This window comes from Rhinichthys klamathensis, unplaced genomic scaffold, assembly GCF_029890125.1.
Source record: "Rhinichthys klamathensis goyatoka isolate OS25496 unplaced genomic scaffold, OSU_Roscu_1.1 h1tg000011l_1, whole genome shotgun sequence".
NCBI lineage: Eukaryota > Metazoa > Chordata > Actinopteri > Cypriniformes > Leuciscidae > Rhinichthys > Rhinichthys klamathensis.
The window spans coordinates 2,489,802-2,509,008 of NW_026606564.1; the positions used below are offsets into that span (position 1 = coordinate 2,489,802).

Here is a 19,207-nt window from a genome sequence, read left to right on the forward strand (position 1 = left end):
GCTGTAAAAAAAATATATATATATATATATATATATATATATATATATATATATATATATATACGTATGTATACACACAACCCCAATTCCAGAAAAGTTGGGACATTTTGTAAAATGTATAAAATATGTAATATTTTAATGTAATAGATTGTAATGTACTTTTTTAATGTAATAGAATCTGTGATTTGTTCATTCTCTTTAACCTTTATTTAACTGACGCAAGTGCAAAGAAAAAAATTCCAATGTTCTGTTTAAAAGATGGAAAGGATGGTGCTGTGAGGAAATCTTGAACAATGCAGTGAGAGCAGTACAACATGTTCCAGTCATAAAGCCAGCAATTTAGATAACAGTTTGAAATCTACATTTAGCAAACTTATCGGACGGAAGGAAGTCTAATGGATCCTTTTTCAAAAGAAGGGAAATAGAGGCCTGATTGAGAGTCCGAGCGAGATCGCCTTTTTCGAATGATCCATTAAACATGTCCAATAATCGAGGGTAAAGTGTTTGCCAAAACACTTTATGGAACTCAACCGGGTACCCATCCCAGACTTTTCCCAGACTGTTAGGAAGAAACAGTGGCATAAAGTTCTTCAATACTAACTGGCTCATTTAATTCCTCCGAAGACCACTGTTCAATAGAAGACATAACTAGGTTATTGAAAAAGTCATCAAAGCTGGAAGAGTTAGAAGTCAGTTCAGATAAGTACAAGGACGTATACAATTCTTTGAATACAGAATTAATCTTTAAAGGATTGGTAGTAATACCTAAATCAGTTCAGAACCGAGGAATTTGATTGGAAGAAGCTGCCTTGCGTAACTGGTGTGCAAGCAGCCTACTAGCTTTATCGCCATGTTCAAAATAGGTAGACCTTGTTCTAAGCAGAAGTTCAGTTGTACGCCGAGTCATAGGAATATCCAACTCTGATTGTAAAGAGATGCACTCTATATATACACTCACCGGCCACTTTATTAGGTACACCTGTCCAACTGCTCGTTAACACTTAATTTCTAAGCAGCCAATCACATGGCGGCAACTCAGTGCATTTAAGCATGTAGACATGGTCAAGACAATCTCCTGCAGTTCAAACCGAGCATCAGTATGGGGAAGAAAGTTGATTTGAGTGACTTTGAACGTGGCATGATTGTTGGTGCCAGAAGGGCTGGTCTGAGTATTTCAGAAACTGCTAATCTACTGGGATTTTCACGCACAACCATCTCTAGGGTTTACAGAGAATGGTCCGAAAAAGAAAAAACATCCAGTGAGCGGCAGTTCTGTGGGCGGAAATGCCTTGTTGATGCCAGAGGTCAGAGGAGAATGGCCAGACTGGTTCGAGCTGATAGAAGGGCAACAGTGACTGAAATAACCACTCGTTACAACCGAGGTATGCAGCAAAGCATTTGTGAAGCCACAACACGCACAACCTTGAGGCGGATGGGCTACAACAGCAGAAGACTCCACCGGGTACCACTCATCTCCACTACAAATAGGAAAAAGAGGCTACAATTTGCAAGAGCTCACCAAAACTGAACAGTTGAAGACTGGAAAAATGTTGCCTGGTCTGATGAGTCTCGATTTCTGTTGAGACATTCAGATGTTAGAGTCAGAATTTGGCGTAAACAGAATGAGAACATGGAACCATCATGCCTTGTTACCACTGTGCAGGCTGGTGGTGGTGGTGTAATGGTGTGGGGGATGTTTTCCTGGCACACTTTAGGCCCCTTAGTGCCAATTGGGCATCGTTTAAATGCCACGGCCTACCTGAGCATTGTTTCTGACCATGTCCATCCCTTTATGGCCACCATGTACCCATCCTCTGATGGCTACTTCCACCATGTCACAAAGCTCTAATCATTTCAAATTGGTTTCTTGAACATGACAATGAGTTCACTGTACTAAAATGGCCTCCACAGTCACCAGATCTCAACCCAATAGAGCATCTTTGGGATGTGGTGGAACGGGAGATTCGCATCATGGATGTGCAGCCGACAAATCTGCGGCAACTGTGTGATGCCATCATGTCAATATGGACCAAACTCCCTGAGGAATGCTTCCAGCACCTTGTTGAATCTATGCCACGAAGAATTGAGGCAGTTCTGAAGGCAAAAGGGGGTCCAACCCGTTACTAGCATGGGGTACCTAATAAAGTGGCCGGTGAGTGTATATATATTATATATATATATGGGTACAGGGATGTGGCATAAAATTATCAAGCGGCGATATTAACTTTACCAATAAGATAACTTTTCAGCCCTCAGTTTTCTCTCGTAACCCGTATATGAAATTATTTCCCCCCTAATAAAGGCTTTAAGACTTTCCCACAAAACAGCAGCAGAGACATCTGGAGTTTTGTTCACACTAATAAAAAAAAAATATATTTGCTGAGAGATAAAACTGATAAAGTCCTCATTTAAAAGTAACCAAGTATTAAATCGGCATGAGGTGCGTGAATTGACATTATGCATTTGCCTAGTAACGATGACAAATCTACCTGAGGAATTAGAGAGCACCCTTAAGTGTACAAATGGAATAGCTTTATGTAGGAGAATAGCTACACCTTGGGAAATGAAGAATGGAGAATTTGCCCCAAATATGATCAAAGATGGCTGTAAAAAATAAATCTGCATTGTTAATCCTTTTGACATTTTATTAAAAAAGTTTGCAAAAATCTAACCTTTCACTGAAGTAAAATAATTGAAAGTGAGGGGGAAATCACATTATGAAATAAATGTTTTTCTCCAAAACTAGTTGGGAACAATTATTTGCACCCTTTTATTAAATACTTTTTGCAACCTCCTTTTTCCAAGATAACATCTCTGAGTCTTCACCTATAATGCCTGATGAGTTTGGAGAACACCTGACAAGAGATCAGAGACCATTCCTCCATACAGAATCTCTCCAGATCCTTCAGATTCCCAGATCCATGTTGGCGCTTCTTCTCTTCAGAGCCCACTCATTTTCTATAGGTTTCAGGTCAGGGACTGGGATGGCCATTGCAGTTTTGTGCTCAGTGACCCATTTTTGTTTTGATTTTGATGTTTGTTTTTGGATCACTGTCCTGTTGGAAGATCCAAACATGGCCCGTTATAAGATTTCTAGCAGAGGTTGTCAGGTTTTGATTTTTTATCTGTTGGTATTTGATCGAATCCATGATGCCATGTATCTGAACAAGATGTCCAGGGCCTCTGGCAGAAAATTAGGCCCACAGCATTAAAGATACATCAGAGTATTTCATTTTACACATGGGGTACTTTTTATCTCTGTGTGCAGTGCACCAAACCCATCTTAGGCCACATCCACACGAAGCCAGAGCGTTCCCTATTTGATCTTTTTTTTCCTCGTTCTAAATTTTTTTTTCGTAAACACGGCATCGTCTCAAGAAATATATGCGTACACACAAAACCACTGAAACCGATTGAAAACGATGTGGTATACATGCTAGACCAATATGTGGCGCTGTAATTTTCTGCCACAGAGATACACTAAACAAGGAGAAGACTTGGAGCATGCGCATAACCTTGCGCGCTCTAAATGAACCCAACACGACAGCAAGGTGAAGACGAAGATTGCTCAACTTAGTAGCATAGGAGCAGAAGATTTTGCTTTAGTAAAGCTAATAGGCTCAGTAGCTTCTGCAGCACGAACACAAGCATATAGTCCGCCATTGTTGTTGCTGTTACGTGTGACGTAGCGGTGTGTGACTAATGCTGACACGTGGTGTGATGACATCATCGTTTCACAAAATGTACGGATTGGCCGTACACACGAAAACGCAAGGGTGTCGGTTTCAGATTTATCCACTCTGGGACCTGGTTTCAAAAAATAGCGGTTTCAGTGTCCCAAAACGCCGGATCCGTCTGGACGAAACGCCAATATGATACAAAATGTGTACGTATACAGCTAAACGCGTCTCCGTGTGGACAGGGCCTTAAGTGTTTGCTGCCAAAAAAGCTATTTTTTTTGTTTCATCTGTCCATAGAACCCGTCCCGTTTGAAGTTCCAGTAGTGTCAGTTATTTTTCAAACGTACTTAGTAATAACAAAGTCCTTTTAGGCAAGTCATGCCACTCGGCCGCCATCTTGGCAACGCCTCCGGGCAGCTATTTCGGACTAACAAGACCAGACTCCTATCTAAATGAATGGGCAGAGACCCAGAACTGCACTTTCACTGGTCACCGGGACATAAAAACTGCATGTATACAAACACTAATAAAATATGATAAAAATCGCTGAAAAAGTGTGATGACTTTGCCCCAAAATAAGGTTTAAAACGCCTTTTTCCCCACAGGTTATACTTTTACTGCGCATGCGCAAGGGTTCTCTCCCTCTCTCTCGTGCGCGCACTCCACAGTTTTGAAGCACAGTATGTGCGAGCTCTTGCTCGCTTGCTCTAGATTCCGGGAGATTTGAACTAATTTGCGGTCATCAGGGAGCCGCTATCAATCTGCGGGAGACTCCCGGAACTTCCGGGAGTCTTGGGATGTCTGATATTTACACAACTAACACATCAAATCTGCCGCCTTTTCAAACAGTAACATATTTTCCGCTGTCGCAAACCTCAACTGTGCGCATGCGTCGGTGGAACCAGACGATAGGCTTAAATGTTTTCCGGCTTGACTGTTAAAAGCAGACGATTGGCTTTCCAGCGGGAGGGGCGGGACATGTGCATACAACTGCCATCTTTGGCGTTACGGGTTTTCCCTATATAGTTGTATTAAGGATTGGGGAAGTGGCATGTCTCTATTTAAATAGTCTCTGGTAATAATACAATAAACAAAGGTCAAGCTCACCCTATTTAGGTTGGTCAAGCAACATTCTGTTGTACTAAACATAAATTCCCTTTATTAGCCTTTGCAGTCTCAAAGTTACGTTGATACTAACGTATTGGGGTCCCTATAGAAAGTGCTACAGCCACTGAACTGTGCTACGAATGTGTTGGAGACGCAGATGCTAGCAAGCTGTAGCGTGCCCTTTTGGCAACTGCCCTCACACAGTCGTAACCTACCCAGCGCCCCATGTAAGGCCAAGGAAAAATAGTCCTCCATACCAACGGGATGGAAGGGACAGAGCTTACCCTGGAGACGGTCGTAGCTACTGTTCCTCTTACGTGATGTTTCACGGGAAGAGTGCTTCGTTCTCAATTCCCTTTCAATTCCGCTACGAAGGCCACATCCTGCACATCGGGAGGTAACATGTGGGAGATAAACATATGGACCAAAGGGCAGTGCTACAAATGGAAAGATCTCTACGGTAGGTCCTGCCTAGACAGGGATGAAACTACTACCAATGCAGAGGCAGAGAAGAAACTGCCCTGGGAAAAACAGGGGTTTACCGACAGGGAAACCATACAATGGAAGACTACACATATGGGCATCTAGCCCAGTACAATGGCTGATCGACTGAACGGGATACAGCAACGCAAGGGCTGGGTCTGTCTCCTCCGGCGGAAGTGCTTGCAAGTTCACCACCTGGTCCCTTAAGGGAGTGGTGAAAACTTTGGGCACATATCTGGGCCGGGGTCTCAGGACCATGTGAGACAGGGCCAGCCCGAACTCAAGGTACGATTCGCTGACCGAAAATGCAGCAGAGAAGAACACCACTCAGCAAACAGACTCCACTTTAAAGCATAAGCTCATAGAAGAGGGAGCTCTGGCTTGAGTGATAGTGTCTACCACCGCCGGTGTCCTGTCCAGAAGCCACACGTGGAGGTCTGGACATGTGCCATATGGTGCCAAGTCTCTGAGAAAGCAGTTCCTTCCTCAGGGGAATCTGCCAGGTAGGGCTGGAAACCAGGTCCAGGTGGGCCAATAAGGCGCAACCATCAAGACCTGCTCCTCGTCCTTGCACAGTGTCTGTGCCAGCAGGCTCACTGGGGAAAACGCATACTTGCGTAGGCCCTGGGCCAGCTGTGAGCCAGTACATCCATGCCGAGGGTCCCCTCGGTCAGGGAATAGGACAACTGGCAGTGGGAGGACTCCTGGGGGGAAAACAGGTCTACCTGTGTGTCCCCGAATCGACTCCATATCAGCTGGACCACTTGGGGATAGAGTCTCCATTCTCCCGGAAGCGTAGAGCTGTTGTGTGAGCGTGTCGGCCACATGATTGAGTTGCCTGGGATGTGAACGGCACGGAGCGATTTGAGCCGCACTTCTGACTTCAGAGGAGGAGATGGTGGGTGAGTTGTGACATGCGACGTGAGTGTCGTTAGTGGTTGCCGACGTGAGTGTCGTTAGTGGTTGTTAACCCTCTGGGGTCGGCAAACGCGACGGCGCGTTTTGCTCGATTTTTTTCACATAGCAGCAAAATAGACTTAAAATACTCCGTCATTTTTGGTCATACAGACTTAAGAAATATGAAAAAATAAACTGTTAAATGTCTTCTTTTTTATGTGTCCACTTACAATCGAAATAAAACATTGTGCTTTTGTAAAATAAAAAAAATAAACAGGGTGTGCTTTCTGGCTCTCCATCTCTGTGAACTTTTTTTTGGAGCACGTCTCTAAACTTAAACAAAACTCAGCGAAAACTATTCACCAAGGCACAAGCTATATAGCTTTACAATCATTTAAGTGTGTACTTTTAAATTATCTAATTCATAACAAAAATAAATATTCTCTGTTTATGTAATCTATATGAAAAGAGAGAGATGTCAGTCCTCATTCTCATTTCAGCTCATTATCTTTTAAAAGGAAAGGTGATGTGACACAGTGATGTGTTGCAGTCATCAAAATACAAAAAACATTTTTTTTTATATATTTACAAAATACAATAAAGTTGGTCAGTGAACATTGGAAATTTTTCCTTTGCACTATTGTCAGTTAAATAAAGGTTAAAGAGAATATATATATTTTTTTAAATCACAGTTCATGCTAACTAATGTTAACAAATGGATCCTTATTGTATAGTATTATACACGGTTATTGGAGGTAAGAAATTAAAGTATGATTTTTATTATATGCACAATTTGGAAAATATGAGGAAAATGTGAGCAGGTGTGGCTTAAAGTCTGACAGAGAAGTGAGCCAAATGGATTTGTTTTTGTTGAAGAAAAAGAAAGTAAAAAGGAAGGGGGGGTCTGGGAATATCCAACAAAATTCTGAACCCATGCTGAATTGACGCAGAAACGAAAGAAAGATGTGTGGAGTGAAATGCATAACTTTTGCACTGTGGATTAATATTCTCAGTGTAATAACAGGTAAGAAGACCTATCTTACACTTTGTTTAATGAATTTTAACCTTCCACATTTCATAATTTTGACAGTAGACATTTATTTTGCATAATTTTTTTACAGACAAAAATGATTTTAAAGTAGAATTAACTCCACGAATGCCAGTAAATCATGTTGGTGCGGATTTGGAGCTGACTTGTCGCGTGAATGCTTGTCCAGTTAATGTGACCTTCCAGTGGAGAGTGTTACTGGACAACTTTCACGGCGGAATATCTAAAAATGAGCAGACTGTTTCCCGCCTGCTGATCAGGAATATCACAGTTAAACACAATATTGCCCTCGTGTGTAAAGCTACTTGTGAGGGAAACTCCAGAGAGAATACGTCATATATAAAAGTGTTCTGTAAGTAATGTTTCTCCAGTTCTCCCAGTTAGACATGATTTTGAGTTAATGGATAAGGCATTTTAACATTTATAATTAGCTAATAGTAGGCCTATAAGTTACTAGGATTTATTTATCCACTTCTGTACTGGCTATGCTGCTTGGAACCTAAATATTCCTTGTTAATAATACCTACTTTATCCAGTTTGACCGTGATTATTCATTTCAACTATTCATATTATTATTGTGAAGTTACTATTTAATGATTACATTCCTTACAAGTTTTATTGTTGTTCCAATTGCTTTTGTACTTTTCTTTTGTAATGACTGACTACATAATGCTGCTTGTCTAAGTAGTGATACAAATGTTATCAGAAACAATTGGAATCAATTAGACTAGGCAGTAGCAAATTAACAGTAACAGAGTGTTTCTTCAACTATGGTAAATATGTTTTTATTGTTTTGTGATTTAAACAGGGAGTGAAAAAATAAACGTGTAAATGATTTGAATGCTGTTATGATGAAGATTATTGTTTGCAGCATTTCCACAAGATCCTGTACTGGGCAAAATAAAGAGTTTGATAGCAAACCAAACACAGACGCTCAACTGCACAGTCCACAACGTTTACCCTGTGGAAAGGATAAAAATTGAGTGGCTTCGTGGAGATGAGACACTCCATGTGGATGACACAGGATTTCCTTCCGATAGTGTTCAGAGTTATTCCTCTGTGTTCAATTATACGCCATCTGTCTGGGATCTCGGCAAGAATATTAGTTGCAAGGCAACACTGAATATCACTGAAATTGGATTGGAAAAAACTCGTAATTCGAATGCTGAATGTAAGTTGTAGAGAAACACTTGGCTAACTTTTATTAAATGAATATTCTGGGTTCAGTACAAGTGAAATGAAAGAGAATGTGGCCAATTTTTAGAAGATTTAAAAACAGAAATGTTGATTTAATACAGCACATGCATTAATTATTCCGTGAAAAACCTGTTATTTGAACGTGATATTTAATAATATTATTGATCTGCCTGCATTGACACCATTATATGAGAACTGAACTGAGCTTGATGATGACATCACGGTTTTCTCCAGAGTGGCTATATATATAAATGAACTAAATTGATAACTTTTTTACAACAAAAACCATCACTGAACTTACTTAAGCTGGATATGACGCTATTTTAGCTGCTGTACAGCCGAAACAAACTTTGTTGCATTATTTTCCTGTTTTCACGGTAAAACTGCTTTGAAACAATATGTATTGTTAAAAGCGCTAAATAAATAAAGGTGACTTGACTTGATAGTTCCATCCTTACATCTAGCCAACTGCATCTCTTCACCAGAACAAATAGTATCCGCAACGGCGTTAAGCGATAGATTGAAGCATTCATCTGTTTGGACTGTGCACTAGAGCCAAGAGAGCACAGTTCCCTTCTTCCGCCACTGATAACAGCAACAACGAACAATCATCATGACTTCAAAGACAACACATCCCAGCGCCAGACCGCCTCTTATTTAACACTAACAAACAATTGGCTTATCAAATGGTTCTTTTGTATTAGGTGCATCTGTGCCACAAGATGTTTCAAAAAGTGGTGGGGACATGTTCCTCCCGCAAGTTACGCCTATGGTTGCACATCGGTCTATTATTGTTGGGACATTGATTTTGCATGTTCATGCCCCCAAACATGATGCTGAACAATGTCAGTCAGACGTCTTCTTGGGCGGTCCATGGCCAATAACACTGCTATGGAGTCCTTCTGTCGTCAGTCTGAAAGTCTGGCTACGCGAGATTTGCACGACAACAATATAATAAAACCTGAAACGCTTTTCCTTTGCATTTTTCGCGTACAGGCGACACCATTGTCAAAACGATCCCAGTTCACACACAGATCCATGAAAACGACTAAAAACGCTGTATTCTGCTGCCAGGCCAGTAGATGGTGGTGTCACTTTGTAAAGAAACTACGCGCCTAGAGACTGAACACGTAATACGCATGATGTTACCGTTTTCACAAATTCACATTTTGTGTGGTTTACACAGAGACAATTACGGTATCGTTTTCAAAACGCATAAAAAGTTCTCTGTTTTTAGTTGAAAACGATGTCATGTAAACGGCCCCTTAAAGGGATCGTTCACTTTGAAATAAATTTTTAGTATGTTTTAGCTTACCTCAAGGGCATCCAAGATGTAGGTGTCTTTGTTTCCGCAGTAGTTTCAATTTTGATATTTTTAGGTCAAACCGTTCTTGTCTGTCAGTCATATAATGCAGGTCTATGGTCACCACCTCAAAGAGCATGCACAGAGAAGACGAAATTAAACATGATTTAATGACTCCTAAATGTAAGTACACATTGATGGCCTAAGACACGAAGCGAGCGGTTTGTGTGAGAAAACGAACAGTATTTATATAGTTTTTACCTCTTGTAACCACAGCCACGTCCAAGTGATCTGAGGGCGCGGGCGCTTCGGTCTGCGCAAGCGCCGGAAGTGATCTCTCGCGCGTGTACGTCACTCATTGTTTACACAGAGATTTCGGAAGTGTTACCTTTCACTTTGAATATCTAAACATATTTAAATATACAGGAAATCGCATTGGAAGACGATTTCGATATATCAACAGACAACGTTGAATTTTTTTCGCAACCGCACGAGAGATCACTTCCGGCGCTTTCCGGCGCTTGCGCAGACCGAAGCGCCCGCGCCCTCAGATCACTTGGACGTGGCTGTGGTTACAAGAGGTAAAAACGATATAAATACTGTTCGTTTTCTCACAAAAAACGCTCGTTTCGTGTCTTAGGCCATCAATGTGTACTTAGATTTACGAGTCATTAAATCATGTTTCATTTGGACTACTCTGTGCATGCTCTTTGAGGTGGTGACCATAGACCTGCATTATATGACTGACAGACAAGAACGGTTTGATCTAAAAATATAAAAATTGAAACTACTGCGGAAACAAAGACACCTACATCTTGGATGCCCTTGAGGTAAGCTAAAACATACCAAAAATTCATTTCAAAGTGAACTATCCCTTTAAATGCTGGAGACAGGAAATGCAAACCTGTACGGATTTCACTGTTGGTGAACTCTGCCCTATGAATTTGTCTCTTGTGAAGACGTGTGGCCAATAGAAGATCTTAGCTAAATTAAAAGAACGCAAACTTTAAATCTGCAGAAGTGCAGCATTGCAGTAAAGTGAAGTAGATTGCATATTGTTACATTTTTGATGTTTTATATGTTGACTTTTTTTTTTAAAAAAGCAGCAGAGTTTGATGTCATTGCAGAGTCCGTAAAAATTTTGCTTGCTCAAAGTCTAGCGTGACCACAGCGTAAGCACCTCCTTTTAACCCAAATGTTTGCTTATTTTTAAAGAAAAGGTAAAATAAGTGGGAATTTATAATCAACATTATGTCAAAGTGCTGTCGATTGAGCTTAACTTGTACTGAACACGGAATATTCAATAATACAAGTTTATTAACAATTAAATTAAATTACTTTTCAATTGTCATAATTGAAAATTCTACATTTCTTTCTAAGATGGTCCAGGGACTATTACACTTTCCAATAATAATCATTCAGTAAAGCTTGGTGAACATTTGGAGATAACATGTCATGCAGATGGAAATCCCAAACCAACAATCTTGTGGTGGAAAGAGGAGACTGAACCTGCACAGAACAAGAGCCAGAATGAGAAGCTCATAATAAATAACGCCTCCTGGTCTCAGGCAGGCTGGTACCGCTGTGATGCACGCAATGCAGTGGGAAGCCAGCAAATGAGGGTAAAAGTCATTGTTCTAGGTGGGTAAATTAACTCAGGATAAAATTAGCTGTCTTGTCAAACCATTTTAAACCGGTCCATGATCTTTAACCTCCATTTTAAAACCTGTCCATGATCCTTAACCTCCATTTAAATGCAGGTCCTCCAAACATCCCCAAAATCCAGCTAAGCCACACAGGAGACCCAAAAGAAGGAGAGAACATAACCATACTGTGTTCTTCAGACGATGGGTCCGCAGGACTCACTCTGTATAGACAGTCTCAGAGCGCTGTGTCGAGAGCTTTGAACGAATCAGCTGTGCTTTTAAACATCCCATCAGTCCAAATAACAGACGGAGGGATTTACATTTGTGAAGCAAAAAATGGCGTCGGCACTGAGAGAAGCACAATCAACATTACAGTCGAAGGTGAGTTTGTTACATTTCTGGAGATTTCGCTTAGTAAATGTCTTTGCATGGGAAGTCACTTTGCACCAGTCTTATTTTCGTATTTATAGACTATTATAGTTTTTATTAATATTATGAATCAGCTTGTTTCATTTTTCAACTTTTCAAATTGGACAACGACTCAACTCCTGTGGTCAAATATGTTGACTCGTGTTTTATTACGGGTAGCTTCTGTTATTTTCCCTTTTTGCTCGCAAACTCCTTTCAGCTACAGATTCAGTTGTTGTGTCTTTAAGCTACTTTCAGTGCATATCGTAGTAGCCTGACATTCTATCCTGTATTTATGGACATAACGTAAACATGCGCGATTCTTTGCCCTTTAATTCTAGCACAAGTCAAGTTGGTGAAAAAGCCAGACCTGCCCGTAGCCATACTGCCCGTAGCCATACTGCCCGCTGTAGGGTCGGTGTCACTGCTGACTATCGCTGGGCTGCTGATCCGATACTGCAGAAATAAAGCCAGGACAAACTCCGGTGACATCACACTCAGCTGAACAGATGAAGAGCACATCACCAAAATGAAAGGAACATTCACCTGGACATTATCTATACTGTAAATATCTCATGGACGGGTGAATATGAAGCTGGTCTGTGTACTTATTTAGTATGACTAACTGTTATTTTCTAATAAGATGGATATTTGATAGACAATCTCTAAATACAATGGGTCTCGATGAAACATTCGTAAATATACGAGTAAATATGCGAGTGATTTGCGCGTAAAGAGAACTTCCCGAAAACTCTTCTCCTGATTCACAAATACTTCGTAAACGTCAGAAGTGATCGTGAAATGTGTGTGTGTTAATGAATTCCAATCAGTCGTAAATGGGATGCGCGTGCACGTTCATTCTCAATTACCATAAATCCCGCCCATTAAATCCGACTGAAAACTATATATGGGCATCAAATTATGACATAAATGCGAATGAAAAAAAAAATTCTCAGATGCAGAAATTGAAGTTTTATTATCAGAAGTTCATTCAAAACGCCACATTTTATTTTCAAGCGTACATAGTGGCGTATCGGGTGCTAAAAAAAAGGAAGCGCCTTGGCAGCATATTACAGATGCAGTTAACCCTCAGGTGCTCTTTGTTTCGGAGTCACACTTGTTATCTTCCTGGTCAGAAGTGACCGGACACCTAAAAATGAAATGTCCTCCATCCCAGTAAAACCAATGCATATTTATGTTCAATAATATTTTTTCTTTTTAATTTGGTATTTTGAGACAATTTGATGTTACTTATTAATATTTATGGTCCATTTTTGCCATTGAAAACAATAAAACAATTTTTTTTCCCTAATTTATAAAAATATTTCTTCAGTTATTGCAGTATTTCAGATTAATATAGAGACCTGGGCTTTTAAATCCAATTTTTGAAGTCAAATTAGCGCCATCTGTTGAGAGAAATTAAAATAAAACATGTCGTTTCATAGTGTAACCACTAGATGCCTGTATAGCTCTCTATGGAGAGGCTTGTGAATTCTCTAATAGTTTTTGGACAAAATAACTTACTTTTAAGATGTGGATTTGAATGTGTGTTTTTTTTTATTCTCAAATAATATTTTTTGCCATGGTTTATACTTTTTTTTTTAAAATAAATTTGATGTGAAGTGTACACGTTTTTGCATTATTACTACAGTCAAACCTGAATACAGAGAAAGCATTTTGTTACAGGTAACATTACAATTCAATAAAACAAATACAAAAATAAACTGTAATGGTTTTTCACAGCTTATTATTATTTGTATTATTATTATTATTTTAAAACATATTAATTTATTATTGTTTAAATATTATATTAATTATTCTTTTAATAATTTTAATAATTATATATATATATATATATATATATATTAATTATAATTATTAATTATGTTATGTTTTTCACTATTGATGTTTTTTTCTGCATTGTGGCCGATTTGTAGAGAATTTGTGTTTGTCAATTTCCCATTCATTTGGTCGGTCAATTCATTGGTGTGTATGTGTATAAAAAGTGTGTTTGTGTGTGTGTGTGTGTGGGTGAGTGTGTCTGTTTTGCACTCTTGATGTTTTAGAGTGTCACCCCTTCATTGTTGAGCACTTTTTTTCTGCATCGTGGCCAATTTGTAGATTGTACACACAAAAATTCTCAGAATTTTTGTGTTTTTGTCAATTTCCCATTCATTTCCTATGGTCGGTCATGTTTGACAGAAGAGCAAAAGTGTGACTCATTTTTAATCCACTTAGCCTGCTCGGATCATGATCTCAATTTTTTTGTGTGTTCACATACCCAATGCAATAAAAGTCACCAAGTTCCGTAACATTCCGATGAAGCTGTGATTTTTAAAAATTTAAAACAGAAAAAATTTCGGTCACAAATGACCGAAGAGCACCTGAGGGTTAATGGAGTTTCATCTGTTAATCGAACATTCCCAGAAGTGAGAAGAAAATGATTCGACATTAAGTTTGAGAGCAAAAAACTAATTAGTTCACTTCGGAAAAATAGGACACGACTGCATGAACTTACTCTCCAGACTCTAGATCCGCTCTTAAAGTCACTTGGTGAGCATTTAACCGCTTCATTTGAGAAAAACTATCGTCATGTCATAAACAGAGAAACTCAAAGGTCTTCACGTCAACCCGTCAAAATAAAAGTTCGGTTTAACTTGACAGAAATATATTACTAGCCTGGCATGCCAGACCTACATCAAGATGTTAGGTCTGGGAACTCTCCATTGACATACCTCAATCCGAGGGGCGGGATAAACGGTTACCTTTCAAAATCCCTCTGCACGCAATAGGATAGCGCTACAACCAACCAGAGCAACGAACGGTTGTGGATGAGTGAGTCCCATGCGTTTTTCCACCAGCGGAGCTAATTGATATATTAAACTTTTGCCGTATCAGGTCGGTAAAACTCCGAACACATCTTCCTTTTTTAAGAATGACTTAAGTGACGTTCTCTTAACTCCAAGTCCTCCAGAGTCGCGGCCAAAGCCGATTCGAAAGACCGCTGCATCTTCATTGTTTTCAAGCAGTTTTCAAGTAGCAGGAAAATCACCTATGGAAATCACGCGGAACGTCATGAACTGTGCCGTCATTGTGTTAAGCCCGCCCGCCGACTCTATACACGATGTGATTGGCCTGACCAGTTTTTGGTTTTTACAGCTCAAAAGCCTATGGAGAGTTGCTAGACCACACTGGCTGCGAAATAATTTTCGCTGCCGCTAGGGTGCGTCTAGATTTCTAGGCTAATATATTACTGTTGTACAGTAGAATTTAGAAACGTCTCAATGTAATAATACTAACACTAATACAAATAAATTAAGATTAAAACTTTTTATTCAATGTTTTAATTTTAACAGTAAAGCTCATTGTGCAGCAATGCATGTTGTTTGACCAAAAATGTTTGTTTAATTTCATATGATTAAAAGAAATATAATTAATAATATATTAGAATTTTAATATATTTTATTTTTAATATTCATAGAATATTTTTAAAATATTGTATAAGTTTAATAATAGTTTATAATAAAAGTTTCATGATTTCAATTAATTAGACATGATTTTTGATTACTAAAAATGTACACCACGTATCCGTAACACACCCGCTCCGCAACACTAGTTTCGCAACACAAAAATGTTGAAAAAAAATGTTGTCCAAATGGCTCCAATTATTACAAATACAGGGTATCTAACACACCCAGAGCCCAAGTTGTGGCAAAATAGTTTTTGGAGAATCTGCAGTTACTGCCTTTTTCCTTGGTATGGTGCCACGTTTTTGGTAAGTAATACAAAGCAAGGATACAGTAACTGCAAAATAGGGGTAAAATATCAAATTAAATATGAGGATTGATATGTACAAAGAATAAGCTAATATAAAGTAACAAAACAGCCACATGTCCAATAATCTACAACTACTTAGGCTGGATGACAGGATAATTTTAAAGTCATTTTTCTCTGTTCTGTACTCTGCGTAGTTACTGCCTTTTTGCTTTGTAGGGCAGTATTATTATTCAGTATGTTATTATTATAAATGCATAATTACACAGAAATACAGCTTAAAATAAAAAAGTGTAACCCTTTTCTCTACTTAACCTAATTTCCTTAGATTATCTTGCATCATGCATGGCATCAAACTGACAATGAACTGTGAATATCCATAAACTCATAGTGGATGATAAACTCAATGCTTAGCCAAACAATCTCGAATAAGTCAGCAAGTAACTGCACATGGCATATACATACACAGGCAAATAGCCAAAAACCGTAGAGAACGTGCCGTGCGTGTGTGTGCCGTTTCACATACTGTACGTGTTGAAATCTTGGCACAGATAAAAGGAAATTCCTTTCTCTAAACTTTGAAGCACGCCAACTTTCCCCATTTCCTCCGAGAACAATGTAATGAGTTTATTTGACATGTTAATTATCACAGGCATTGTTCATTCGGTTTCGTTATTAGTCAAAGTACACAATCTCTTCAGGAAGTTCCATTCTTTGTTCCAACACTCCGGGTGTTCAAATACACTGCTGCAGATGAAGTGCTTTCAGGAGTGTAAGTGATTTTACTTGATTATCTAAAGGGTTCATCCAAAAATGAAAATTATGTCATTAATTACACGCCCGCATGTCGTTCCAAAACCGTGAGACCTTCGCTCATCTTAAGAACACATAAAAATATTTTTGAGTAAATCCGAGAGCTGTCTGATTCACATCAAAATTAATATTTTGATGACCACTATAAAGTTTTTTTAGTTTTATATTAAATTGTATAAACTTTAAAAAAAATAATTTGAACAAACTTTATGAAATGTTAAATTATTTGTAAATATGTATAGATGTTCTTAATGGGGAGTGTATAAAGTATTGTAATTATTAACTCGCCAGCGTTTTTAAAAAATTTCACAAAAGTTTCATGGCCCCCAGATTTTTTGTTGTTGTATGATTATCTGAATATAGATTAATATTTTACATGACAATGGCGTTTTGAGGGGCCTGAAAACGCAAGCTCTTCAAAAACGCAAAGGAAAAGCTAGTTAAGTACATTGATGTCGTGTTGCCCTCAGTACGGATCTCTCCAAAACAGCAGCCAAACAATCAACAAATGCCATATTAGAAGGTTTAATAAACTGCCGTGTGCCCCCAGAATGCATCATGTTAACAGTAATCTACTGTATTATTGAAATACAGCCATTGCACTGTAAATCATACGGTTATTTTTACAGCAATTCATTACAGTGTGGAAATATATCACCCGGTTGATAAACCCAAAATTCTGAAACTGACTAATTGGAACAGAATAGAAAAGAACTAAAGATCCAGTGATCTTTTAGGTTTTTATCATAGACTGTAAAAAAATAGGTTTTTATGGACCTTATGTAGCCACGCCCCTTTTCCGCGCTGAGCTTATTGTCTTTTGACTTCCGGTCTGTATTTTTTTCACATCGATCTTGCGTAGTTATGAATGAACGGCTCGTTAAAAAAAAAAATTCCCAAGGTCCATTTGTTAAGACATATGCTTTACAATGCTTATCATAAACATTACAATGCTCATAACTTTCGTTAACTCTACAATAAGTAAATCAACTTCACCAGCTAATTACTCCTGGACAGCGATGCCATAGAAATATACATAGCGACCGCAAAAACGGAAGTTCAAAGACAATATTCTAAAGACGGCGACGCCCTCGTTTCTCTGGTGCATAAGGTCTATAACGCTTGTCCGAGTAGTTTTGTCTATGCGCTTGATTCTATAATGGCTGACCACTAACATCCTGAGCCGTTTGAGAAAATCTCTCATTTGCCTTCCTAATGAGATGTTCTGTGTTGATGGCTTTTTGTTTTGAAGCAAGGATGCAGACAGAGAGACTGGCAGGAAAGCAATCGATGCAATATGACATCTTTTTGTTGAAATATTGTAGGTTTCTCAAGCTTACATGAAGCGTCTATCAGCACAAATCCACTTTGTCTGGGTCCACTTTGGATTGTCTATATTTTTTATATGTTCATTTGCCAACATACACATGAAGTAAATAGTCTCCTGGATATCCTCCAAGGCCTTCATTGTTCCTCCAGTAAAGCAATATTATCAGACTGCTTTATCTGCTTCTGAACACATGCAATCAAAAGTGAAAGTTAGTTCATCAAACAGTCCTGAGCAGTGCCACAGACTGACCGACTCCATGCCACCCCGCATTGCTGCAGTCATTCAGGCAAAGGAGGCCAAACTAAGTATTGAGTGCTGTACATGCTCAAACTTTTCATGTTCATATTTTTCAGTTGGCCAACATTTCTAAAAATCCTTTTTTTGTATATGTCTTAAGTAATATTCTAATTTTCAGAGATACTGAATGTGGGATTTTCATTAGTTGTCAGTTTTAATCATCACAATTAAATGAAATAAATTTGAAATATATCAGTCTGTGTGTAATGAATGAATATAATATCCAAGTTTCACTTTTTGAATGGAATTACTGAAATAAATAAACTTTTTGAGGATATTCTAATTATATGACCAGCACCTGTATATCTCTGCATCAGAACATCGTATAGAGATGGGGGTTGGCTCTTTTGACTCATGCTAGCAAACAGGAAAGTCCAACATGCTACACATGCTAGTTGTGAATAGCTACATGCTAATAGCGATTAGGTACGTGCTAAATAATGCCAAGAACATGCTAATAATTCCAATAGTGACCATCTGTGACAACTACTAACCACCTAGTAACACCATAGCAACCACCTAGCAATGTCATAGCAACCACCCAGAATACCCTAGCAACACCATAGCAACCATCAAAAAAACACCCTAGCAACCGCCTAGCAACCCTTACAGGGTTACACTTTATTGTAAGGTGTTCGTGTTAGTGTAGTTACACATTTAAGTACTGAGTAATACTAATTAACTACATTTCCTTACTTTAGGGTTAGTTGCATTTAATTATGTAATTTAGTAACTACATGTGACATGTAGCAAAGACTGTAACCCAGTTCTGTTATGTAATTTTTGTGCTTGCTGGGTTTTTACAGGCTTTTAAAATGGGTTTAAAAAAAAAATCAATAAAATATAAGGGAGTAACTACGCTTTCCCTGTTGTGAGATAAGATGTTGTAATTAAAGGATTCTGCTCAGAGGACATTCAGGAAATAGATCATGGCATGGCAGTGATATTTTGGCCCCATTCACAGTGATCACTTTGATCTGTAAATCACACGTCTTCTGTTTTTCCATGTAACCACCAGTGTCAAATAAATGACTTTATATTGTTGGTACTGTGTAGTTTATATAGATTTTTTCTCTCTCTCTCTCTCTCTCTCTTTACTTGTACTTGATGCCCAATGAAAATCTGGATCCTGAAGCAAAACCAGTTTGCAGCATGTAAATCAATAGTTACCACAAAATGATACTCACATTTTATTCACATATAAAAACTTAAAATATAAATAGA

The 19,207-nt window shown here is 38.6% G+C and overlaps 1 protein-coding gene across 1 annotated transcript; it reads left to right on the forward strand.

Annotated features, from left to right (window-relative positions):
• Nucleotides 1–7,062: 7,062 nt before the first annotated feature.
• On the forward strand, nt 7,063–12,443 carry vcam1a (vascular cell adhesion molecule 1a). The gene is made up of 6 exons (XM_056266689.1): nt 7,063–7,191; nt 7,289–7,567; nt 8,087–8,386; nt 11,096–11,356; nt 11,476–11,742; nt 12,111–12,443. Exons 1-6 carry the CDS (start codon nt 7,131–7,133, stop codon nt 12,272–12,274), a joined length of 1,332 nt encoding a protein of 443 aa, XP_056122664.1. The 5' UTR covers nt 7,063–7,130; the 3' UTR covers nt 12,275–12,443.
• The last annotated feature ends 6,764 nt before the right edge of the window (nt 12,444–19,207 follow it).

Bases quoted from the DNA above. Each gene is read 5' to 3' on its own strand.
- vcam1a (XM_056266689.1), top strand. From the start codon at position 7,131: ATGTGTGGAGTGAAATGCATAACTTTTGCACTGTGGATTAATATTCTC. The intron at 11,357-11,475 runs GTGGGTAAATTA...ATTTAAATGCAG, and splicing joins GGTAAAAGTCATTGTTCTAG to GTCCTCCAAACATCCCCAAA. The intron at 11,743-12,110 runs GTGAGTTTGTTA...CTTTAATTCTAG, and splicing joins AATCAACATTACAGTCGAAG to CACAAGTCAAGTTGGTGAAA.